A 26,259-nucleotide genomic window follows, 5' to 3' on the forward strand; every position below is an offset into this window, starting at 1 on the left:
TAGTATCAAGCAACAGTAATGATTGAAACGAGACTCTGTATCTTTTGTACTCATCTGAACTGACATCATAAGTGACATAAGTATATGCTGTCATCCATTTTTAGCTGTAGCTTATACAGTACGTCACTTGGATGACATTTATCAGATTGTCTGTCTGCCTTTATTGACTGCTTGTAATGTCGGGGTCTAAGATTGCGGTCGCACTCAAATTTTTATGTCTGGAAAAAAAAAGCGACATAAAAGCGACCTGTCCCCTCTATTTTGATCGAAGAGAGACAGGAAATGGGATAAGAGAGAGAAGGGAGATTTTGGAAGTATTCTGGTTTCCATTTGCACTCAGTCTGTAGACCGAGTAGTATCAGTCCATGTGGGGAGCAAAAGAGGTGGAGCGCACCGGCTGAAATGCAATCGTGGAACCCATCTGCTGTCATCTGACTGGTTACTAAACAATCCGGTTGTAGAAGTCCTAAGGTCACTTGCTAATTGAACTGTAAACAATGACCAGTTCATGAAAGAAGAGGTCTTGGCATGGATGCCCATTATCCAGATATCTACTGGCTACAGAGAAGCCCTGAAACACTGGACTCTGCTACCAGAGGCCATCGACAGTGACGTGAAGCATGACATGACTCATTGACTTTCTTCACATCTAGCTAAAACCAGAGTATAATTTGTAAGAATGTTGATTCTCATTCCCAACTCGTCAAACACTGATGCTTTGGGATTGTTGGTCGGGTCAGCTGCCAACCCAAAGCATCAGTATTTGACATGTTGGGAATTCTTACAAATTGGACCTTTAACTTAAGTGCTATTGTAGCCTAAACCGAACCACATGAGGGACACTGGCGAGCCTAGTCTCCATTGTCACTTAAATAGGAATACATGACAATGAGTCCCTGTGAGCCACTTTGATTAATTTCCTGAAGCTCTTGCATTTAAATGAAGTTGCAACAAATACATATATAGGAGTCCCATTTGTTTTACCCTATGTTTCAAAGAAATACAGTGGACCACCCTGACCTCCTGGGAGTAGGAAAACAAGAACCAATCAGAGCTTCAGAACCATGATTCACAGCCCGAAGGCCGGGCGGGGCTGTAATAAACTAGAAAGTCCAGATGACAGTGAGCAATGCGCGCTTGAAAACGGAGCGCGGATGCATAATTTATACACACGTATTCCCTTGGCATGTTACTGTCATACCTATCTCATGTGTGGAGGAGTCTGCACGTACACATGCGCACACTTTCTCATTTCCCCTCCACTTCACTCGCTGCTCCAGATAGTATGTTACAGTTTAATGAATAAATCCATATACGATAGGGGTTTTATAGGGAAGTGTTCACAGCTATGAAAAGTGCAATAACAGCACGGAGGCTGGAAAAAAAAAATAGTGTTCAGCACAAATACTTGTTGCTGTTTTGTTGTTCGAATGACCTCATTTATGACAAATAAAACAGTAAATGTGCCCTTCTGTTACGTCTTTTTGTTGACAGGGCAAAATGGGACAAACAACCTCAATTGTGGCAGGCAGAGGTGTGTTTACTGCTCTGTGGCATTCAGATAAATGAGAAGCACTTTATTTTCAATGTACAGTAAATGAGCAGGTATTTCTCTTGACAATAGGCCGTCCTTTTGTCCATTAACGGTGAATATTCTGTGATACGTTTTCAGCTTGTTAGGTTGTCATGTTTGCTCAGCAAGCCTCTTCGCTCTGATAACAAACATGTGGTTTGCCTCTTTACGTGTTCTCCTTGTAAATTGCATGCATGTCCTGTTCATGCTGTGTGGGTTTTGTTGTGTGTGTGCACTACTGTGTCAGCGAGTACTGTAATCGTCCGTTGGGGGGGTCATAGATCAAGGGGAGCAGGTGCGTGTGTGTGTGTCTTGTGTTTCAAGGGAAGCGGGTGTGTATGTGCGCGCACGCACTCATGTGTGCGTGCGCCGAGGGGAGCAGGTGTGTCTGTGTGGTGTGCTCACTCGGCCAGATAATGGGCACATATGGACTGAGTGAGAGAGAGACAAATGAGAGAGACACCCACACACACACAAACACACAAGAAATCAATGCATATGTACACATCTGATACAGGCAAAAGCCTTTTTAGTCTGCTTTTTTGATTTGTGCATGTGTGTGTGCATGCGTGAGTGAGTGGATGACACACAAATTGGATAAAAATAATATTAGGCTTACAACCGGTATTTATGATGACAATGATAATGAGGGTTAAGCATAATGGGATGTCATGCAAGCCCCGAGAAACATCGAAGCGGTGGCAATCAGTTTCCAGGCAAAATAAAAGGAACAAGAGGTCGCCTCCATTATGCCATGCCAAGTTTTCTAGTCTAAATAAGAGTCTGAAAGTGGCTGTTAAAGGCAAAGCAGTGGTCTTGTGCGTGAGATTTTTTGACTACAGAGAGCAAGAGAGAGAATACGTGTCAGCTATTTGAAAATGACAGAGAGGGAAGTGATGAGAGAGAGCGTGAGAGGCAGCGGAGCGAGAGAGATCGAGAGAAAAATGGAGAGATGAGGAGGGGTAGATTGATGGGGGAAAGGGAGGAAGGGTGCGCGGCTGAAAATGAACTTGTCCGCATGCTGGAGAGCCAATGGAGGGAGTGACAGCTATATAGATTAGGGAGAAAGGAGGGTGAAGAAGAGGAGAGGGGAGGAGGGTGATTGTTAATAGGTATGGGGCGATGAAGAGGAGAAAAGGGGAGAGAGGAGGGGATGGAAAGGATGGATGAGGGCGATGATTAGGAGGAGGATAAAGATGTTGAACTGGAAGAGAAGAGGAGGAAGAAAAGGGGTGCTATCGCAAAAAAGAGGTCATCGTTCAAAAGAAGCGATTCAGCAGGGACAGCAGATGACTGGTGTGTTGTGTATGCGTGTGCGTATCAGTGTGTGGGTGTCTTGTGGGATCCACAAAAAAAAAAGACCATTGGTCAGACCTCAGTAAGGCTGTTAATAAGATTTCTCCTTTTTTTACAAGATTTTGAATTAGAGCTGCAGCAAGGTGAAGGCCCTCCCTCAGTGCGTGCGGTTGCATGCGTGCGTCCCGCATTAATTAGTGTCTGATCAGGTGTCATCATCAGTTAATTGACTGATAATTACATCATCACCGTCCACCCAAATAGATCACCGCTGGGAGGACGGCGGCGGAGGAGAAAAGGAAAGCAGATGGAGGGAGAGAGAAACGAGCGAAAAGAGAAGGGCACACAGAGGAGATGATGTGAGAGGCTGATTTAGGGCGGGATAATCTGATTGGTCCCCTTTGCTGTCCGTTATCTGGTTGAGCCAATTAAATGAGCCGAGCAACTAAGGACATTGGGAGTCTGAATGAGTTTTTTAAAGCAGTTTTTTGCTGCTTTATTTTGTACTGGAACCGTAAATTGTTGGTAAGCAATATTAGAAGGAACACTTTGTAGCGTGCTCTTTATGTCTGTGCGCGCAGCAGTGACATTTTTTACGACGGAGAGCTCGCAGTTGCGGTGATAGCATCTCTCTCTCTCCGGTCTTTATCATTAAGTAGATAAGAGCTCCAGTGACTTGAGTTTGTATCGCAGCTCATTACAGCTCTGCAGTTCAGTTCACACTGAAGTTCGGCTCAGTTAGGTTCACTTCAAGTTCAGTTAGAGTGAAGGCTGACTGTCTTTCCAGTAAATGTGCTCATGTGTAAAGATTCATCGCTCTGTGCTTCATATTGATAGATTTTACAACTTTGTGTTTGTGCCAACATAAGCTAGGATTTTAAATTTCACTGGCTGTGGCACACAGGTCTTCTGTTATTCTGGCTGATTGATCCACTCCTCAGGTTGAACTACTAATTGGAATGATAATGGCTTAATTTGTCCCACGACTCCCGACACAACCGGGGTGGCAAAGTTAAAAGGACACATCAGTCACTTTTGCACATCTGTTCAGTCCTGAGACGAGGTCTGATCAGTCAAAAATCATTCAAATCAGCTGCGTAGAGGAGCTTGGAAAATGTCTGTAACAAGAGCCAACAGTTTGATCAAAGCAGGAAAAGCACAGGTGTGAATAATAAAATCAATGATGGCTAAGTAGCATTTAGTTGCTTCAGTTTCAGGGTCCTGTTATCACCATTATGCCTTACTGGGACACTTGAGAGGAACTGAGGTTACTGGTTCCACCTGTGCTTTTCCTACAATGGCAAGATAAAGTGTCTGCAGTGGAAAAGACCCATCACCCATTCTTTTATCCATCAATTATGGACTGATCAGCATCAGCCACTTAATATACCAAAAAAAACATTTAAACATTAAAGTATGTATATTATGCACAATTAGACCTATAAATTTATTGCAGAACTAATAACACTGTTAGAAGTAGAGCTACACTCCTCGACTGGAGTGTTGTAAGAGCCATTGATTGGCTGAATCACAGTGGAAACCTTTGTCTGCACTAACACCATTGACTGCATTGACGGTAATACTTTAAGAGTGAATTAGAGTGGAATATTTTCTGCTGTGAAGTCATATGATGGATGGATAAATTACTGGATTAGGCCCTGTCACTCATGGTTAAGCACCCGCGCCCTCCACCCTTGTTTTTCATCTTCCCTCTTTCCTTCATTTTTTTACTGCTCCTTTTTAGATCCTTAATCTCCTCCTCCCGTTTCCTCCTCTCCTCCTCGTCTGTGTATGTTCCCCCTCCTAAATCATCTCTGTTTCTTTTCTCTCCCTCCTCCTCTTCATCCTCTTTCCTTTTTCTTCCTCCATCCCTTCTCCTCCTCCCTCTCCCCTTCAGTCAGAATCATATATCCACAGGCTGCTGCCGGGGCTTTTTTTTTTTTATCCTGCAGAATAAAGAGCTGCTAATGGAATTATAGTCCGCACATCAGCACACGGTTTATCATACAACACGCACGACATGACTGTGCATATGCATGCGACAGGACAGACGCACAGAGAGGCATGCGGTCAGACAGATTAGTGAGCTCAGTATTATTAAAGTTCTACTCTCTTCTAATCCTCACACTCTCGCTCACGCTGCGCACACATACAAACACACACACCCTCAGTGGGGTACACCCTGTGAGAGGGGCAGGCAGAGTGAGATAAACTGATCACGCAGCAGCACAATATGCTGAAAGTGATTAGGTGCCTGCCTGTGTGTGTGTGAGCAAAAGAGAGGGATGATGATGCGCAACAGCAGCCAGGAAGCAGATATTAACTGACACTGGAGTCGATGGTGTAAAGAAAGTGGGTATTTTCCAGCGTAGGGTGTGCTGAAGCAGAGCCAGAATGTGTGTGTGTGTTTCATGTTTGTATGCATGATAAAAGTATTTTTTGCTGTTAACTTTAATTCAGAAACCCTCCAAGAATCAATCCCAGCGTGCAGAGAAAATGGGGAAAATATGGCTCCATCCAAGTAATGAAATGCTCCAAATTAAAACCACAGTGGTTTTTCCCATAAGGCACCAGCTGCATCTGATACCCAGTGACTTCACTGCTGATGAATGTAAAGAACACCTCCTTGGGCACTGTATTCAAAGCACACTGCTCCTAAATATTTGCAGACATATCTCGTTTTGTTGTTGTTAAGTCAGTGCCTTTGTTTTAAGAGTATCTTTAGGGCATTGGATGTTTTATTTTTCGCTGTAATTAAAAAATAATAAAGTTTATTCATATGGCACTTATGTATACAAATATTACAGCATGCTTTACATAAAATGGGACATTAAAAAAGAATAAATTGCAGGAGTAAAACCAACAAAAACAATAGTTAAATAAAATTATAAAGTGCAGAGTACGGTGTTGAGATTATTGAAAGGTCATTGGTTGACAGTAGGTTCTCCCAGGCAGGTAAAGCACCATCCTTTCTCCTCTTCACATTCACAAGATCTACATACACTTGCTGCATAAGTGGGTAAGGGTTGGAGTAATCAGTAGGCCTATTAGGAGTAGAATTTAATTACTTTTTCTCATTATAAACAAAAATCTTGTCAAGTCCTATTTTATTTTATATTTAGTTATAGATTAAACTATCAAAAGGTACATACAAGTTACATCGTTAAAGTGCAGCACATGAAAGCAGGTGTAACTAATATAAACAATTCATATATAATAATACTGATAGGAGCCAGTTTGATTCATAAAGGCATTTGAGTGAAGTGTATGCAGACATTTTGTTAATAATTTAATATGAATGCTTCAATTTAGTACTAGCTGCTTTGGTGTTAGGGTCCTCCAACTATGTATGCTGGCTCACGTCCCCCTGGAGCCCCTTATTTAATAATAAACTTTATTTATACATAAAGCCAGGAGAACATTTCAGGGCTGCAATAAGGCAAATAAAATCAGTCAATTAAAAATACTCCAAAAATAAAATGGAAGAAAACACCTAATAATGATATAGGGTAAGAGAAACTAATAGTGCATGTGTTATAGTTACAACTCCACAGGATGTGTTGTAATGTTCTCTCATCCAGTGAGTTCATATGTAGACTCGTCAAGCTCGGAAGTGAGAGGAATGGGATTTCAGCGGATATTGTAACCGCTCTGTAATCGTACTAAGCATACAGGATAAGTCTATCTCCCTCCGCCTCCTCTCTCTAACCCCTGTACATCTCTTCTCCCTTTCCCCCTTTTCTCTCCCCCTCTCCCTCTCAGTCTCCTTATCTCTGTTGTAACAGCACAGGTTGGATTAACTTTACAGGGCTTCTTAAAGTTTTGCATTCTTCTTCTCCCAAAAGTAGCTTTGCATTTGTGGGATTTGTGACTTTGACGTTGGGAATTACGTTTGGTCAGATGGGACTGAAATCAGCATATTGATATTTTTTTTCTCAGAGCACTGATGCAAATACTGTAAGCATATTACGGTTACAGCCGAGATTAAGGTCTCTTGTGCTAAAAAAATGTGTGGATTAATGGTGTTGTAGCATATACGACCACGTATATTGCACATGCAGTTGATGCTACTCCAAATGACTTTATGTAAGTTGTGTCTATATACTTTACACAAGTGATACTGTCCTCTAACAATGTGTTTTTCAAGCAACAGTGTCAATAAGAAACTTCTGTAAAGTAAAGTGAATTTAAGAGTTTTTACTCAAAAACAAAATCTTTTCTGCTTTTCTGTTTTGTAGAAATGGTTTGATAGCATCTGTAACTGGAGCTTTTTTCATTTCAGAAATCTACAGTAGTTTTCATAAAGCATGAAGAATAAACCTGAAAAGGGCATATTGTATCACAGTGTGTGTAATCTCTACTACAGTGTCAGAGCTTTCGTGGAATCCTTTTCAGATGTCAGATGGATGGGGAGGCTGAGAGGATGTTATAACTGTCTTTAATCTGGCTAAGCATACTGTATGAATAATCCGCTCTCTTACAGTACTTTTACTCACTTATTCCTGCAATTTGTCTGGGCGATACAACTATGTAATCTCGCTGAGATTATTGTAATTCTGTGTCTCATTTCTCTCTTACATTCGTATTTTCTTTTTTTCCCACTGCGTACATTTGCTGTCTGCACACTTGGGCTCCCTGTTCTTATGCAGTACTCGCACTCTAATACTAATTTTGTTATTTTTTCGTTTGTTTTTTGTAATTTAAAAATGTAGCAGTGATAAAGAGTTGTGAGATAATATGCCCATTGTGTAATGTAAGCAAAGGGAATGATCATTACAGCAGCCAGTAGTTGCTGGTCTGACAAGTGGGGTTGTGTTTGTGTGTTGACACAAAGTGAATGGACTGTATAACCTACACAATATGCCGAGGAACTAAACAGCACACAGTTAGCTCTGTTGTACTTGCTTGACAGATGGGAGAATATTAGTCATCGGTCTATTCTACAGGGAGACACTTCAGTGTCTAGAAAACATACAGGCCTCACTAACTGATATGTCAACAATTTAAACACTCTTGAAGCCTTCTAAGTAAACTACCAGTACCAAAATTTAAACACTGTGTCAACTTGAGGAAGCATGTGCGATGTATTAAATGAATCTCTTACAGACGTGAGGAGGTGATTTACTGACTGTTCACTTATGTTGTTTGCTCCTCTCCTCCTCTCTCCTCTCCAGGCTCCGACTACTCTCCTCCTCCCCCCCTTCCTCGGCCTCCTCCCCCCGGCCTGACCAATGAGCACAGTGGCGGTGTTAGCCACATCGACCATGATGGAGGAGGGGGCGGGGTCAACCACGGGGTGGGAGTGGTGGGCCTGGCCCCGGAGCACATCCCCACACCGGGGGCGGCCCTGAGCTGGCAGGCGGCCATCGACGCTGCGCGGCAGGCGAAGATGATGGGCAACGCCGCAACGAGTGCAGTGGCGGGGCTTGGGTCGGGAGGGGGCGGGCCCATCTCCACGGCCAGCTCCACGCAAAGGAAGAGACAACACTATAGCTCTAAGCCCAAGAAACAGACAACGACGACAGCCACAAGGCCGCCACGAGCCCTGCTCTGTCTCACGCTCAAGAACCCCATCCGCAGGGCCTGCATCAGCATCGTAGAGTGGAAGTATCCTTTAACTAACCATGAGTGGAGGTTTTTTTTGTACCGAAGAGTAACATGACACATTTTTACCGAGGTACACAATGTTTCAGATTTGGTCCAGTTGACTGCACAATAGACACATTAGTTTGGAATTGACAATTAGCGTGTTGAAAGACCAAAGTCACAGACAATCTTACAATATTTTGGTTAAACAAAAAAGTCTATTTCTGTAGTAATCCCTTCCACAGTGTTGTCAGATACTAAGAATATCAATCTGAGACTGGACAAACAACCACTTTTAATGGATGTACACTGACAGGCGCATTTCCCCTCAAGGATTACATTGCTGTCATGGCAGGCTGTTTCAAAGCGGCCAGATGAGGTCATCTACTCGACCAGTTCTAAAACTTTTTGTACGTATTTGTCATTTAGACCTCAAAATATGAATAAACAAAAAAACAAAAAAACATAGGGACCAGGTTAAAATATACTGAAATGACCTTTAAGCCCCAGGTTTTCTGAGTCCTTGTGCTTGTTAAGGATTTAAAAGACAGGGACATTTGCATCCGGCAGATGAGGAAGTTCGTTCCTTCAGAGATCACCTAACCTGAAGCAACTGAGAAAAAAAAAACAGTCAAGTGCAGTGCTCCTAAAAAAAGGTAATCTAACACATGCAGTGGAATGGATGGATGGATGCAGGTAGAAAAAACAAATGGCGAGGAGGAGAATAAGGAGGAAGAGAAAGGAGGGCATAAGGGACACAGGATGTAAACAGGTTAAGAATGCGTCACACTTCCCCTTCTTAATCATTCTCTCTTACCCTCCTATGTCTCGCTGTGATTCCCTGCTCTCCAGTCACTCGTCTTAATCCTTACTCCCCTTCCTCTGTCTGTCCTTTTCATTCTCTCTCTCCTTCTTTTCTCTCCCTCTTTCATCTCACATTCTGTTCTCACAGGAGGATAAAACAAATTGTGTCATTTTCATCCCTTCTTCACACCTCTCCCCTGCATATGTCTCTCCCCTCGCTCTTTCTCGCTGTGTTCATCCTCTTTCCCCCAGGTCCATCCATGCCTCTGTTCTCTTCTTCGCTTCCCCCACCCTCCGTCTCTCATTTATTATCCGTGTCTCCCTCCCTCTGTCCATCCAAATCCCTTTATTCCTGCTGCTCCTCCACCCGTCCTTCCTCTCTACCCTTCCTCTCCTCTGGAGTTTTTTTTTTTCTTTCCTTTTTTTTAAGCTGCTGAACATAATGACTTGGTTTTCCCTCTGGGTGAGATAGAGGGAGAAAGGGAGTGGGACAGAAATGGTCGGTGTCACAGTCAAAGTGATCTATAATGGGAGAGGGTCCACACCAGCATGAACTCAGCGAGAGGATAGTCACACTTTGTCCTGAGAGGGAGTAAAGGAGAGGAGGGGTCGGGGAAATGACAAGGGCAGGGATGTGGGCAGGACGTGGATGCTGAGTAGCTGAGGAGGGAGGGTGGGATCGAGGGGAGGATGGGAAAGGTAAACAAGAAAAATGAGAGAGCAGGGGTAGGGAAAAAAATGAGTTAGGGGTGGAGAGGAGAGAGGATAGGGGGATCATGAGGGAGAGGAGAGACGCAAAGGCAGAGTGAATTGGTGTGGAAAAAGTGAGAAGTTGTGTGTGCTTTTATGTATGTGTGTGAGGAGGGTTGCATGAGGGAATTATAGAAGTAGGAAAAATCAGAATTGGTAACATTATAGGCTATAAAACTACTCTTAAAAAATATGGTTTGTTATAATTATATTATGTTATTTTTCTCTTTCCACTCTTTGTTCTTGCAGCCAGCATATTCTCACCACAGTAGGCATCCATTTTTTAAATAACCGGAGATAAATGATCGAATAATTCTTGCGACATTCTTATTAGCGTGTAAGAACTATTAAATCACCATTCTGTTCTATTCGGCCCTGCGTTTGTTTTGATGGTTTTGCTCAGTTTAATGTGAAAAGCCTGGCTGTCGTCCACCATGGTGCGCATTTCTTCATGCATATCACTCAAACAATAGACATGTTTTCTTAAAAATGAATCCAAATTTCCTGTGGGAACGGACCTTGAGAGGGGAGTATGTAATCGCCCTCTGTTTAGCACAGGCGAATTATCCGTGTGATCACCTTGTGTATTTATAGTCATTATTAAAAGACAAAATGTCAACAGTAGACCCTAAGATACCCTGTCCATCTGTGCTTATGGTGTAAAAAACAAAGCAAAGAAAAAGAAAATGAATAGAAAAAAAAACATGCATAATCCCTCAGGGTCACTGGAACAATCTCAGCCAATGACTGATGAGCGTTCAGATCATTACCCACAATTCCCAGCATCATTCATTTAAACAGCTCTGAAGGGAGGGAAGAGGGAGACAGAGTTACCGAGGGAGAAAGATGAGGGAATTAGATGAGTGAAGGAAATACGAGGGGCATTAAAGAGGGCTCTTAGGGAGAGTGAGAGACCAGGGAGAAGGAAACAGGATAGAGTCTGTGCCACCAAAAAGAAAAAAAAAACATGGAGAAAGTGAACAGTAGCAAAATTGCAGTAGATTTTGTCCTTCACTTGTTTCAAAAATCCCAATCAAACTGTCAATCTTTCTGCTTGCCTGTCCGTCTAAATACCCTATTCTGGGATGTCCTTCATACCTGCAGTGTGGGCCTGTTTAAATGCAGCCTGCGGTTGAACATTACTCTGTGGGTGACTTTGTGCTCTGTGATGTATGCATTTATTCTGTACATATGCATTCATGTGCTGTTTTTTATTCTATAGGCTTTTTGCATGTGTATATGTGTGTTTCTGTATGTGTGTGTGTGTGTGTGTCCTGTATTCTGTGAGTACCTCTGTCTCTAGAGATAGCAGATCCGAAATCTTCCTCTCTTCCTCCTCCTGTTACCATGACAACAGCTGCTGCTCTCAACAGGTCGATGGGGCCCGTCTGAGCTCACGCACACACGCACACGCGCACGCATAAACACACTTGTAGAGCACACACACACTTACACACAGATGATAAAGGTCTGAAGCACACACACACAGACGCAGAACTCTCACATGCAGTGTAATTATAGTATTTAAGCATTACCTGCACACTGCAAGGTCAGCGTGAGAGACAAGAAGAGAGCGGAGGCAGGTGTACGTCTAACTACTATGTTCTCTATATGAAATCACACTAAGTGGCAGTTTTGAAAAGGTGTCATTGAGTTCACTTACACAAACACACACGCACACTCTGTTTCCTGGCTAACAGCTTAAGTGTTGCATCAGGTCACGGGAGGGGTTACACTATTTGTATGCATTTTCAACTCAATCAGGAAACGAGATAAATATTCTCAGCGTAACACATAGGAGTGTTGAGCCTGCTCTCCCAGATAATATCAGTATATCCCTGCTTTCTTATTTGGGTTTGTCAAGATAGGAGATTATCTGTGTTGTTGTGCAGCTGCATGTGGCATTTATGTCAGGCAACTGCTGAATGCGGTGGTATTTCAGAGAATAACGGCATCCCGGTGTGACTGTGGATGCAATCCCACTGTGACAATTTGTCGTAAGCATATACATTTAGCTTGTTAAAATGCTGAATGTATATATTATATTCTAAAATGCCTCAGCTAGTAGCACCCCTGTGAATACTACATTATGTCAGCTGTGAAACCTGCTGAGCTAACTGGCTGCTGATTTCAATTCTGTTTAATTTATTGTTGTTTTTTAGAGCTGTCAGAGTCAGTTTCTCCAATTAGCTTTGGTCAAAATTCTTACCATTAATATTCCTTTGCTCAGAGGCTCTTAAAAAATGTTATATTTGCTATTGTAATGCTGATTAATGTGCTGCGCATTAATAATACACTTGGTTTGATTCTTCACTTAGACCCCCAGAATTTCTTTCAAGTGTTTTGTTCTCAAAGCGCAACAAACAGTAGATTTATTATCATGTCGATGGAAGCAGACCTCAAGGGTTTTTCTAAAATTATGGGTCAAGAACCCAGAATGAGTCACAGGCCTGTTTTTCTGTGGGTCCCCGCATGTCTGGAGTGTGTTTTAATGAGCGCCCTGTACAAGGGTGAGTGATTAACTTTGATGCATTTTGGACCCATGCGGAATGATCTGAGTGATCTTGTGGTCGATGATGTTCAAGGGTCAATACTTAATCCAAACATAAACTAAGTATTAGCCCTACCATAAAATAAGTTTAAGAATCCACCCCCCCTCCAGGCTCCTTCTCTGTCTGCAGGGCTATTCCTACAACAGTTGTTAAGGCTCGAAATTGGTTAGCAGGTCTGTACCTAGAGGGGCCACACGCAGTAAGACTGCTGTGTGTGATTATAGGCAGTAAAAGATTGTTAAAGTTGTTACATAAACTTCTTATTTGAAATGAAACTTGGTAATTTATTTGTCAAGACAGTTCCATCACTCATATGCCATGCAGGCATATAAAAACCATGTTGGGGGATTTGAAAATATGAATGTGCGTGTATAAAGAAATAAATTGCAGACGTGGTTATAGCCAACAACAACTTTTTTGCATGTTGGGATTGTAAGATGGTACATTGGCTCAACTTTAGAGACATAACACAAGTGTTCAAGGCCTAGTCGTGGGGTAGGGATTGGAAACATAGATAGAAACTATCTCTTGTAATGATGATGAAGATCTAAAGTTGGGACTTGGGTTAGGCGGTCATATGGCGGCCCTGGACTATAACTTCACTCAATTTGATCCTGATTATATGGTGGCTCTGAGGATCCAAACACAACAACATTTCTGGAAACAACAATGTTTCTGAAAACACAGTTACATCTAAAATGATGTGTTTTGTTTTCACCATATAACCAGGATCAAATTGATTAAAGCAATCGCAACAAACTTAAATTCTTGCTCTTTTGCAAATGAAAATAATGTTGTTAGTGGTGGCACAGACTTAAATTTAGCCAAGTGTTGAATGCATTCATCTTTCCAGGCAGGCAGCCATGAGCTCTGGGTCTTTTTACTGCAACACCTGCAGACAGTTCTGATTTAGAATAATCCATCACTGAGAACTGTTGTAACATTTTATTTCTGTCAGAGTTACATTATGGATATGAACAATGTTTTTTTTTGTTTTCTTCCAATTTGGTCATTTTTCTTAAGTACCACCACCAAGTACTACACCACAAATGGTATCTCAGATGTTTCAATCCAAGGTACCTTACAGATGTACCCCAGCCAACCATTACCAATTGCCAGGCCATGATAGGCCATGAGCCCTTCATGGTTTCCCACATGCCAAAACTGACACAGCAGATGATTAAACATTGTTCTCAAGCTTGGAAAGCCTGCAATTATGGTGCCATGTAATGTGTCGAAGATAAAAATGTACATTAATTTGCTCATGGTTTGTCCACTGGATTTGAGGTTCTTACGACGTGACTCAGTACATTGCTATTTACATTACGCTACAAGGTCTGGAGTTTAGACTAATTTGACATGCATCCAAGAGGAAAGAGGGAATGGAGAAAGGAAGGAAGGAAGGTAGGAAGGAAGGACTGAATGGAAGAGGAGAGCAGAGGGAAAGCAAAAGGAGGTGGAGGGAGGTGACAGCAGTGGCAGTTAGTAATTGTGTTGATGAAAACCAGACCTCCTTTATCTCTCCTTCACATTCTCTCCCTCCCTCTCTCCCTCTCCATTCTCTCTCACTTTGTTTCTCTCCCACTCACTCTCTTTCTCTCTCTGAGGCCAAAAATAATGAGGTCACTCCCCTCTCAAGGACCGTTCCATATAAAAACTCTCTCCTCTTTCTCATTCCCTCTCGCACTCACTCGTTCTCTGTCCACATCCCGTCTTCCACGCGACAGGACTGCTCCTCGCCGCACCCATATTAGGGCATGCACTGTCTCTCTAACCCCCCCTTGCACACACAAAGAGGTTCCTAAGTGACCCAATGTGTCTTATTGTTAACGAAAAGGCTAACTCTACAGCTTTGATCTCTCTTATTGTGTACAGTGCTTGTGCACTCTGCTACATGTGTATATATACCTCTGCTTATGTAAGGATGTATTAGCTTGTTTAAAAATACCTCTTTGTTTAAATAACATGCCTGATACAAGGATTTTTTTCTATTTGAGAAGGCCAGAAGTCAGAGTCTGTATTATCCATATTATCCTTATGTGTCCATTGGCATGGACAGAATCACGTTTTTGTTCTTCAACATATTGTTGCACGGACCCAAGATGTGGCAAAAGAATGGGACACAATCAGACTGAATATTATTTTGACCCGTCGTAAGTCGAATGTCAGTTAAACACACGCACAGTGTATATTTTCTGCCACTAGGGGTCTCTCAATCAAAACAATGAAAACAAACTATGTGGTTGGATGATGTCGTGAGGTAGCATGGGCTTATGGGAGTGTTGTACTAACACATGACTGCCCATGTAAAACTTTTTGAGGTGACTCAATCATCTCATGTTTCTCTGGAAGTTACAGCAACTCGCAACCAGATGAAACAAATCATTACCTTGAGAAAAAGTATGGATTTCTTGGGGTTTGACCTTTGTTGGAATCTTTGGGATAATGTCACTTCAAAACTCCACAAATTTATAACAAAGGTCGAGTTGTTTTTAGACATTTTTTATGTGGAAATGTTACGTGTTATTATACCTTTAACAGGAACCAAGTCAATCAAGTTTAATGTCTCTAAACTTCTTGTTTTTGTGTACGCCGTTCCGGTTTGTATATTCCTTAACCCTCCTCTCAGACCATTTGAGATCATCATCCTGATGACCATTTTCGCCAACTGTGTGGCCTTAGCCGTCTACATCCCCTTCCCCGAGGATGACTCGAACGCCACCAACTCCAACCTGGTGAGTCCTCTACAATATTTAAACTGCTTCACAGATAAATACGCTCGCTTGCTGATGGGTCCAATAGTTGCTGGTTTAAGTAACTTTTTTAATTCTGGAAGATAGGGATTCTTGGTTTTGTTGTTGTTGTTGTATAACACCTGAGTTTCCTTTGTGATGGGTTGTCTTGACTCAGTTTCTCCTGTTAATTAGCCATACTGGGCAGCAAGTAATTTGCACAGTTCCAGCTAATTCTACAAGTGTGAGATTCGGTGTCATGTTTCTACACTGTCACTGGTTCATGAAGGTGAAAGACAAGAAGGGTGGAGCGAAAGGCAAAGAACAGGAAGGAACAAGAAAAAAAGAAGTGGGGAGTAGGAAAGGATATTCCTATCATTGAATAATACCTTCTTTGAGCATCATTTGCTTTTAACATTGATTGTTTGGATACCACAGAGTTGTTGATTATGATCTTCCACTTCGAATCCTGAAAAAAATATAGGGTTTCAGTTATATTTGACTGAGGACTCTTGAGTTGTACCAAATAAACCCATGTGAGTTTATTTGATCACGGCAAAGCTTAATTTTCTTTTGGGCAACAGAAAGCATTTGGCTAAGAAGAAAATAGTTGTTTTGATTGAGGAATTGTGAGCTCCTTTTGTGGAGTGATTGAAGTTGTTTTGATCGAACATTTTACATTTGCCAAAATGTCATCTAGTCTAATGTACTAAATGTGCTATAATTTGATATTTTTGAAAGTAAAACAAAGACATCTGTTGCTAGAAAACTCAGTTTTCCTGACTGCTTCTTGCCAAACCTCTTATCTAATTACCTTAACCGGGCTGCTCACAAGGCTCTGAGTATGTCTATGTCTGAGTAAAGCAGTGTGTTGCTCTGTGTTTATTTAAAGCAATATCCATCCATCCATTAGCTAAACTTGCGTATCCTTGAGGGCCCTGGATAGGTTGGGGGCTTCAGACAACCCCAGCTGACTTTGGGCGAGAGGAGGGGCTACACCCTGGACAATAATTCAATACGGTTACATATATCTGTACAATTTATATGTATGTTTGCATGTGTTTGTGTGTACCAGCTTTTAGATGTGTGCCAGTCTATTAGTGTGAGGAGGACACTAATCCCTCTGAGGCCGTGTAACATCTGTCACTCTGTCGTTCTTTCTTTCTAAGAATTATTTTGCCACATTTACTAATTCTTGTGAGCTCATGCTGTGCTATGGGTTTCAGATTGCTTTTTGTGTGATCAGTGGTGCCAGTTGATGTGATACCATGTCCATGTATAGTCTAATTCCTAATTTTAGAGGAACCAGTGGTCACATGATCAAGCAAAATCTGACTTTTTGACCTTGGCTATCCATAAAGTTAAACTGGACTTGTTCACTTACTGAGAGTGGAGAAATAATATTTGTTTTGATTTGTTTTGCTGTCAACCATCTGATTTCTCCTTTAATGATAAAGTGTCAGAGCAGGTACGTGAGTCAGCTGAAGAGTAAATAGGACTGAAGGAGGACAGCTGTTTTCATCTTCTTAATCAGTGTCCATCACCCACTCTCCCTGCCACTCTGTCTGAATTCTGTGGGAGGCATTACAGGCCAAGTCTCGGTGATCACATTACAGTTACTCATTGGAGAATCTAAGGTACTCCTTAGCTTCTTTAAGCTCATCATGTCAATCACATTGAAATGACAGGTGGAGAGCTCATGAATGAACCAGCAAAAAGTAAATCCAACACAACTTATTCAGTTAAATTTTAAAATTGACTACCAAGAAGAGTAATCTTCAGTGTGTAAATAATTACTTTGCTTCTGTAGTATAAGATAAATCATTACATTTAAGAAAAATAATGCTTAGTGTGTAACTTGTTTTCCCACTGGACAATCTCGACTGGATAATAGTAGCAAGTCTTCTTGTCTATCAGTGTCTGTCAACACAATGAGGAGAATTTTAATGCCACTCACTTAGCTGTTTTGTAACAGAATACAGCATGAAGCACTGGCATACACACAAACACACCCACACACACACACACACACGCGTGCTTGCATGCAAAGTTAGGCCTCCCAAATGAGCCTATTTTCAGGTCTTCTATTCTTGCAGAGTTATTTGGGTTCCTACTGCTGACCCCCAAATAGTTAAAGAAAAAGATACAACACACACATGCAAACCCTCCCACACACAACCTACTCACCACCACCACAGCTGTGCTCAATTAGTTTTATAACCTTCTGACAGACAGGAAGAAGTGTGCAGATGGACCAGATATACGACTTAAATAGATGGTTGAACCATGTATCTCTGTGTGTGAGTGTGTTTATTTGTGCATTTTTTGTTAATGTGTGTGGTATTGACGGATGCAGAGGTTAAAACAAATAGTTTTTTGTGGTGAAGGAAGGGGAAATGCTGCACAACAATCAGACTGATTTACGATACAGAGTCTGAGCTAGTTTCGGTCTGACACAGTAGTTGTCAAATGTGTAATCCCACAAATAATATAGTAGTAGTATTGTTACATGTGTTATTATAATTTATCACAAAGTGCATTCATTGTACAGTAGGGTTAAATATTGCCAGTACACCATGTTTCCCAAAAGTATGATTTTTTTTGATGGCTCAAGATGATGTATTTTATGATAGTGGCAATATTTTCACTAAAGTTCTAGATTTATATCCACATAAACTGTATGCCTCAAAACTATTAACTGTCTTGCTGAATCACATGAATCAGAATTAGAACATCACATTTAGAAACAGTGCTTTCTGCCAACATTGCCAGAAGTGCATCTTAAATATGTTTACATTGTGTTTGCAGTATGTATTTACTTTAACAACTCACTTCATTCATTATGTTTGGAAGACAACAATTGAACCCAAGGCTGCCAGAATCTATATTACTTCCCACTGGTTCATTTTCTAGAGTGTCTATTGTGATTCTCATTATATCGACATCTTAGTCATTTAGATGATGGGTTTATCCAGAGCTGCTTCAGTGACTGTTTTGCTTAAGGACACACATGCATATGAACCTGTGACCTTATTGTCTTACCAGTAGGAAACCCTGCCAATTCTCTGAACATTGTCCTCACACTATTATGTCTTACAGTGTCACCTTTGCCTTCCAGTGCCACAAACCTCTCATTAAATCTAATGTGAGTCTGAGCCACAGGAGGGTTTTAAATATTCCCTGCATCAAAGCTCTTTTAATGCAGCTCACACTGAACCCCCTTGTGTTATTTCACATTTTTGTGTCACCCTCCTCCTATTGTCGTCATTTGTTATTCTTTTTATCATTTGGGGTGTCCCATTGTGCCAAGCCCTTTGTGTTTTTTTTTGCTCAAACACATCTCATTTTAGCAGTTATTATCATTTGCAGATAAACCACAGGCTTCCACCAAGTTTGATCTGTTCATGAAGCACAAGCTCAAACCTGCTGCATCATGGCTGTGGCACAGTGTCCCGATGATGCTCTTTACATTTAGCCCTCACCCTGTGTGTGATCGAGCCTGAGTTTTAGAATCAATATGGCAAGTCTGTCTTATGTAATACCAGAGATCTGTTGTATTGCTTCCAGTACAAGATTTCTATTTCTGTCTGCATCCCATAATGTGCAGCTCTGTCTCCTTGACGACATGCCCAATAATAGCAGCGGGAGAGGTTGTCATGGTAGTGATGCTCCTCATCTGTCCTTGGTTACAGGAGAAAGAGGGGTAGGAACCAAATTGTGAGAGTCTCTCTGAGGGAGGGAATATATGCTGCACTTTGGCTAGTTTTGTTTTTTGCTGAAACATCTAGATGAATTTTCTCTAACAAGGATGTGAAGCTTGACTATAAAACTTCAATTTGGTTGTTCTATCCCTGTTAATTTCTTCTTTTTACTATTTTCTGTTTGTCTCTCTCCCCTTCTCCCCTTTTTTTCTCCTTAATCACTTTCTCCCTCTTGCTCTCCTTCATTCCTCCATCTAATCAGATCAATATGGATACTTTCAGATTGACAGAATAATGTTGTCATAATCAAGCAATTAACTAATCAATACACCTGATTAGACACTGATTGATGGAGAGGCAAGGGCACACACACACACACACACACACACACACACACACACACACACGTACACACAATCATACACTTTGGACGCCAAATCCCGCAAGTAATAAAGAGGCTTAATAGGATTCAGAGCGATTGAGGTCTGAGATAATGTTGGTGTGTGCACTGAAGATTTCTATGTTGTGTGCATACATTAGCGTGGTTCATCATGTTGCACGTCGTTTATGTTGTTCACGGTTGCTTAGCTGTGTGTGACGAGGTGTGTATCAGAGGTAGGTCACATAGTGTTTGGTATTAGATGAATTAGCTGCTGGCTGTGCAGTGGGCATGTGAAACAAGTACCTTTAAGTCAATGAATCATCTTTTAGAGGTTAATGGACCCAATCACACCACACACACACACCACACACACCTTTCCCCTCTCTCTCATGGTCTGATCTTTATGTTTTTCTTATTTTTTATATAAACAATACCTTGGGTCTTTTGGTCAGCTGTGTAAAACAGTTTGTGTTTTCCTGACAAGTGACCTCCTGTGGCTATGTGACTATGAATGCCCGCTCTCAGTAGCAACCACAAAGGGTGACATCATTACACCACCACAAGACATACAATATAAGAGAGGTTTATTTGGGGGTACAAAGCATGTGGCTTCTAACTTGTTGGCTGCAGATAGCACCAAACAAACCACGCAGTCAATGTTTTCCTACATTTGACCCAGGAGTTGTAGTTGCTGAAATTTAACTGGGCAGATTTACAGCTGTGCCACACTCTTTCTGATTTCTTGATTTAACTGCACAGAGATGTTGAGTGACTTGAAAATGTCCTCATATCTTTCCACTGATTGTGCTTTTTGGTCACCTTTTTGTGGAGTTGCTTTGAGTGTTTCTTGATCTTTGTGCAGTAGGTTTTGCGCAGATACTGACTCCCCAAAAGCCGACCGCTCCAGTTACTTTTTACTTACTACAGACAATTGAAACCTGTTGACTACATACAGGTGATATCCATTTAACTAATTATGTGACTTCTAAAATAATTTGGCTGCTAACACATATTTAAATTTACAATTAATGTAGATCTCTCTTCAGGGATTAAAGGGTCTTTTGTTTGTTGATTGGCGTCAAAAAGCTGCATCAAATCTACTTTGATTTAATGCTTTAACTTTATATAACATGAAAACTTCCAAGAAGGAGTGAAAACTTTTTATAGGCACTGTATTTTGTTGTTTAGGTGGACTAAGACTCTTCCCACAAGACAAACATGTTTTTTTTATTTCTGGTGTTCTTTTGTTTGTTCACATTTGACCTCACAATTGGCCTCTGTTTTTCCATTTATATCTAATATTACAATTTGAAATTTGTGAAATAACCTGCGTTTACTAGATTTCATTTCCGGTATGTTGCTCCAAATATCGCTGGGTGTCTGTTCTTGAGTTTCCACATGTCCTCTATCCTTGCTCTCCGTCTCCCCATCAATTCTCTGTAGAGGATCAAGTTAACATGCTGTTCCTCTGGGTGCTACTCTTCTGGTTGCTAGGAGTGTCTATTTATAGCTGTAGAGGAACGATCAGCATCTATCTGTACGTTCACTTATCTAAACAATGTCGGCCTGTGTTTTCTTGTGGTGACGTGTTTGTGTGTGCGTGCACCTCTGAAGGGCCACAGTGGAATGCAGCTACTGACAGTGCATCTGGATAAGGGTGTAGACGTGTGTTAATGTTTGTGTGTCTGGTGGTGTATGTGTGAATAGCTACTGTACAGTGGCGCTTGATGCATTTATTAGTATACTATATTGATGAATAGGATGAGTGAGTGTGACAGTATATGTGTTGTATATAAACAGAGATTAATATGACTCACTACTGTATCGTATCTGGTCTTACACATTAGCAGGCCCCTCTGCACAGATGGAAAACTTCAAACTCTTGCAAGTTTTCTACAGTACAACAAGTTCCAACTGTGCTGTAGCCTGGGGAGTCATTATGTGGAAATTATAAATGCTGTTCCCCTTTTCAGCTCCCGGAGGAAACAAGGAATACCCCAGTTACCATTCCTGTCAGAGACATGGGTGCTTTCCGACTGCAAAGTTACTACTTCACCGTGCCGTTTGGTTTCTGCTCCAATGATCCCGTATTTTGAGCCGTTTTCTACCAATTCTTCACTGCTGCAGGGCTCCAATGTAACTGAAAATGAACCTTAAACATACGGATGTGGTGCACTTTGAGAGCAAAATTAAGAGGCTAGATGAAGAACTCTGCTTCGGTAAAATAAAAGAATCCAAACCACATTAGTTGTATGGATATAAATAGTGATTACATGGCCAAAAAAGTAATTTTGATGCAGTTTGAAAGTTTGAAATGTCACAGATATAAAATGGGAATCAAATTGAATTGATTAGTATTGGAGTGCTTGTTATTGTTCTTTTGTGTTTCTCATATTTATGTGTTTTTTCTACTGATGAAAGCTGCTGGCAGTGTAATGCAAGAACTAAAACCACATGGAAGAGATAATGGCTTGTGGTTTGTATGTTACAGGAAACATAAAGCCACTACTGAAACAACAAGGCTGAATTTATTGATGTGATCATTCTACTTTGTATTATTTCTACTCTTTTGCCAGTTTAAACTTGACACACTATAATAAGCATAGAAATACTTGGATTGAAACTGAAGTCTTATTGTTTTCTCACTAACTTCATTGGCATGGCTGTTAAATGAGAGAAAATGGCCATTGTGAAACATTCTGTTAACTGCTTTGCTGTTATTGCTGTATAATTGTTTTGAATCAAAAATATCTAATAAGCAAAAAATTGTTATTCCTTGTTGTCTCATGCGGTCCTTCCCTCTTTCTCTTAGCCTTTCTCTCCCTCGCTCTTCTCTTCCACCTAATAAAAGTGAAAGATAAAGACTCTAAATGATGGCAGCTGTGGCACCACATTCATTACAACGCCATTTCCTCTTCCTTCTCTCCTCCTCCCTTGCTTTTTAATAGTCCCATTTTGGTGATAAAGACAGGGAGATTTCCAGACAAACCTCCTAACCTCTCCCTCTTTCTTCTCCTTTGCTTCCTCTTTTTTTCTCATACATTTTTCTGTCTTTGAAGAGAAAAAAGATGGATGTACTTTTCGTGTGTTATGTGCCAGTCCAAACTAAAAACAGCATATCAGTATTTTTAGGGTTTTGGGAGAACATGAATGGCATGAATCCCATGATTTCTGAGCAGATCCCTGGAAATTGTCCCATATTACGCCCCCTGTTTGCACCAAACCTGCATACCAGACCACTGTGATTTTTAGGCTATTTGCATACATTTGTGTGTGTGTGTGTGTGTGTGTGTGTGTGTGTGTGTGTGTGTGTGTGTGTGTGTGTGTGTGTGTGTGTTTGGGAGGACATATATAGGATCTGAGGATTTGCATGTGGATTTGTGTGATGCCGCATTGGTGTTCAGCACTAGACTGATTTGGCAAACAAGTCACGTTAAATCAGGTCAAATGAGAAACTAAAATAAAGTTTCCCTTATGCAGACACCGAGGCAAGAATTATCAACATTACATAACTGTCTGAAAGAGGCTAGTAATGCTGAGGTGAATTTTTGATCATTTGTATGTAGCTCCAGATGTGCCCGCGGTAAAGGCGAGAGAGACAGAGGCGGTGAGGGAGGAAAAGAAAAGAAAGAGATAGAGCAGGATATTTTTACTGAGCTAAAAGTGTCCACCTCTGCCTCACATCGACCCACATTACTGCTCCCACAGAGCACACAGAGAGAAAGACAGAGTAATGTCTCTGTCCATCACTGAAACTGAAAATTCTCAATGCAACATTACCACAGGGAGCAGTGTCAGTCTTAATGTCCCCATTTCACTTAGAAACATTCTCATCATACAGTAGTTCGCTACAGTTGACTTAAGCTTTGTGGTTCTGTTCAAGGCAGGTTTTCTACCTAATCAGACAGCCATTTTATACTGAGCAAACAGTACACAGAGCCAAGTTTAACACATAACGCACAAGATCCAGTGTGTACTATATATGTATATATATGTATATATATATATATATATATATATATAGATGTTGTCATTAGTGTATAATCACCTGTAACTAAGAATCGTGTTCAACACAGGGAGCGAGTCCTCTTCCACAGAGTCCGCCATATTGCACCGCCATGTTTCTACAATAGCCCAGAACAGACAGACCAAACATGGGCTCTAGACAGGACCATTTTCATTTTTAGCAGCGACAGTGTGAAAGGGTGAGCTGAGGTGTATTTTGTTGGTTGCAATCTGCAACCTCACTGCTCGATGTCAATAAATCCTATACACTGGACAGTACAGATTACATCACAGAAGTAGCTGTAAGGTTAACTAGTCCATAAATCAGCATGAACTCAAATAATGTATAGGTGATCACTAAGGTTTAATGTCAAGGTCAGTATTAATTTTAAATGTAACCTTAGTTTTCCTGGGAAATTGAGCAGCCACACTGCTCCCCCTTGGTCAAGGACAATGGTGAGACTACCATCACTGTCAACCTCTGCATGACTTTGCTCTTTATTTTACATTTTACAGACCAAAGCTGAGATCTTTTTAATTGCTGTATGGCACAAAACATTTTTTAAACACATTTTTTTTCACAGTTGCTGCTTTCAAAGGTTTAAGCTTTCTCAAGCTTAGAATAAACTTTAAATAAAATTGAGTGATTCAAAAGCAAAAACTTTGGATAGTGGCAAATTATCTCTTCTCAACGCTATTCTCTTTTATTGTGACTGAATATATTCTGTCTATTTTCTATAATTACATATTATAAAATATTATACCCCGTTATACATTACAATTTCTAGTATGCCTTATGTTTGGTTGCTATACATAGATACAGATATTTGTTGAGTTTTCATCAAGGTGGAGGCCCTGTATATACATTATTGTATATATACATACATACATTTTCTCTCCTATTCTCCTGGTCTCCTGTTCTTGGTTTGTGCTCAGCCTAGTAACTTTATACTGGAAAATCTGTTAATATGTAGGATTATCCCATCACTGGCATCCCAGTTTTCAGCACACACACACATGCACACACACAATAAATTGCTTATACAGCAAACATTACAACCATGGCAACAAAGGTAATGGAAGTGCACAGTAGATCTCTGGGCAAATTAGGGAGGCAAACAGGTGTAATGTGTACTCTGCGTGTGCATGTGTGTGCATGTGTCTTCGTCATTCCAGACTAATATTTAACCAGCTATAAAAGCCTGGTGTTACATCACCACAGGAGTTAAGCAAACTGCACACCAGCCACTTTCAGCTGAAAGGTCTACATCAGTCAATCTCCATAGAGCTTAATGCACAACCTGTCATTTGATTTCTTTAGTACTGGAGACTAAAAACTACTCAGGTGCAAAAATTGACATTTAGAAGCAACAGGAAGAAACAGATTTGTCAATAATAGACGGATGTACAGTATTCAATTGTCTTTTGTGTGACGTTTGAATGAATGGTCCTGCTCCTTCATGTGAACGCCTTCTGACTGCCCTGAGATTGTAGACAAAAAGCAAAATATCTGAAATCCCATTCAGTGCAGAAGCCTCAGCCTCAGTTGCTCAATGAATTAATGGGTGATGCTGCGTTGCAGCCTGTACTGGTTCTGTTAGGGAGAACTCGCAGTCATGTTGGTGTGGTATTCACTGACATTTAGCCATCTGGTCTGGGATCTGGCAGCGACACACTTTCTCTCTCTCTGTCCCTCTTTGTGTCTGTCTTATACAGAAGCACACACAAACAGACACACACAGAAACACAAGGTGATGGTTTACACAGACATACACAGTCTGTTGATAAGGCGTGTCACTATGATGCAGAACACTGTAATATATGTGTGTGTGTTTGCGTGTGTATGTGTGTGTGTACCTGCATGCAGGCTAGTGTGGTTTGTGTGTTTTGCCTGCATCATCAAAGGGCTGGGTTCCCATAGAAACAGATGTTTTTTCAGTTTTTCTTCCTTGGTGGCAACATGTGACAGACTGTTTCAGTGTGAGTGTGACTGTGTGTGTGATATACCCTTAAAGTATAACATAGGGACATGTGTTTTTGATTAAATACATTAATGAGGTGAATCCAGGTAAGGGCCTTATCCCCTTATTGATCTCCTTCATTAAATCCACACCAGCCACAAAGGAGACGTAGATAAAGAGAAGCACATAAAGATTTTTTTATGCCTCTGCACCGGCATCAGTCCTAGTCAAAGGCGATATGTTTTCTGGTTGTCTGTCCACCCCTTTCTGGTATATCCCCTAATTTGGCCCATATGTCCACTCTGACTCGAGGATGTACTGATTTGATTTTGGTGGTCAAAGGTCAAGGTCACTGTGACCTCATAAAACACATTTTTGGCCACAAATCAAGAATGTATACGCTAATTAAGGCAAAAAGTGATGACATTTTATATCCAAAAGGTCAAATTTAAACCTCACTGAGACATCATAATATTCTACAAAAAGGGCCATCATTCAACACTGTACCTCAGGAACAGAAGGGCAGATTGTGACCATATTTAACACTTGGTCGGACACTAAATTGGTGACATTAATCTTGCGTGTCCACCTTTAAACTGTGCTGATTCTGTGTTGCCAGGTTGAAGATGTGTGTAAAGCTTTTCGTTTTATTATAACTAAGTTATAATAATAACTTATTATAACTTTCCTACTACATCCATATTTGGAGCGTTGTCTCCTGTCATGGATACAACTTTGTGTTCTACTAGAATCAGCTTTGTTGGCCGAGCATGTGAACACACACAAGGAGAAAGATTTTGATTTTTTGTGTCTCTCAATAACCTTAAACACTAATAGGCATACAACAGTAGTCCACTACAAGCTGATTGGTTTAGCTAATACTAAGATTTAGGTTTGATTTTTCTAATTCTTGTTTA

At 41.0% G+C, this 26,259-nt stretch overlaps 1 protein-coding gene across 1 annotated transcript in view; it reads left to right on the plus strand.

Annotated features, from left to right (window-relative positions):
- cacna1c (calcium channel, voltage-dependent, L type, alpha 1C subunit) overlaps nucleotides 1–26,259 on the plus strand; it is a 183,143-nt gene that overhangs the window by 44,156 nt on the left and 112,728 nt on the right. Inside the window, exons 2-3 of the mRNA XM_073480377.1 lie at nucleotides 8,044–8,476; nucleotides 15,191–15,296. Of these exons, the coding sequence (XP_073336478.1) occupies nucleotides 8,044–8,476; nucleotides 15,191–15,296 (539 nt within the window). The remainder of the gene's footprint in view (nucleotides 1–8,043; nucleotides 8,477–15,190; nucleotides 15,297–26,259) is intronic.

Source organism: Pagrus major, chromosome 14 (genome assembly GCF_040436345.1).
Source record: "Pagrus major chromosome 14, Pma_NU_1.0".
In the NCBI taxonomy this organism is placed as follows: domain Eukaryota; kingdom Metazoa; phylum Chordata; class Actinopteri; order Spariformes; family Sparidae; genus Pagrus; species Pagrus major.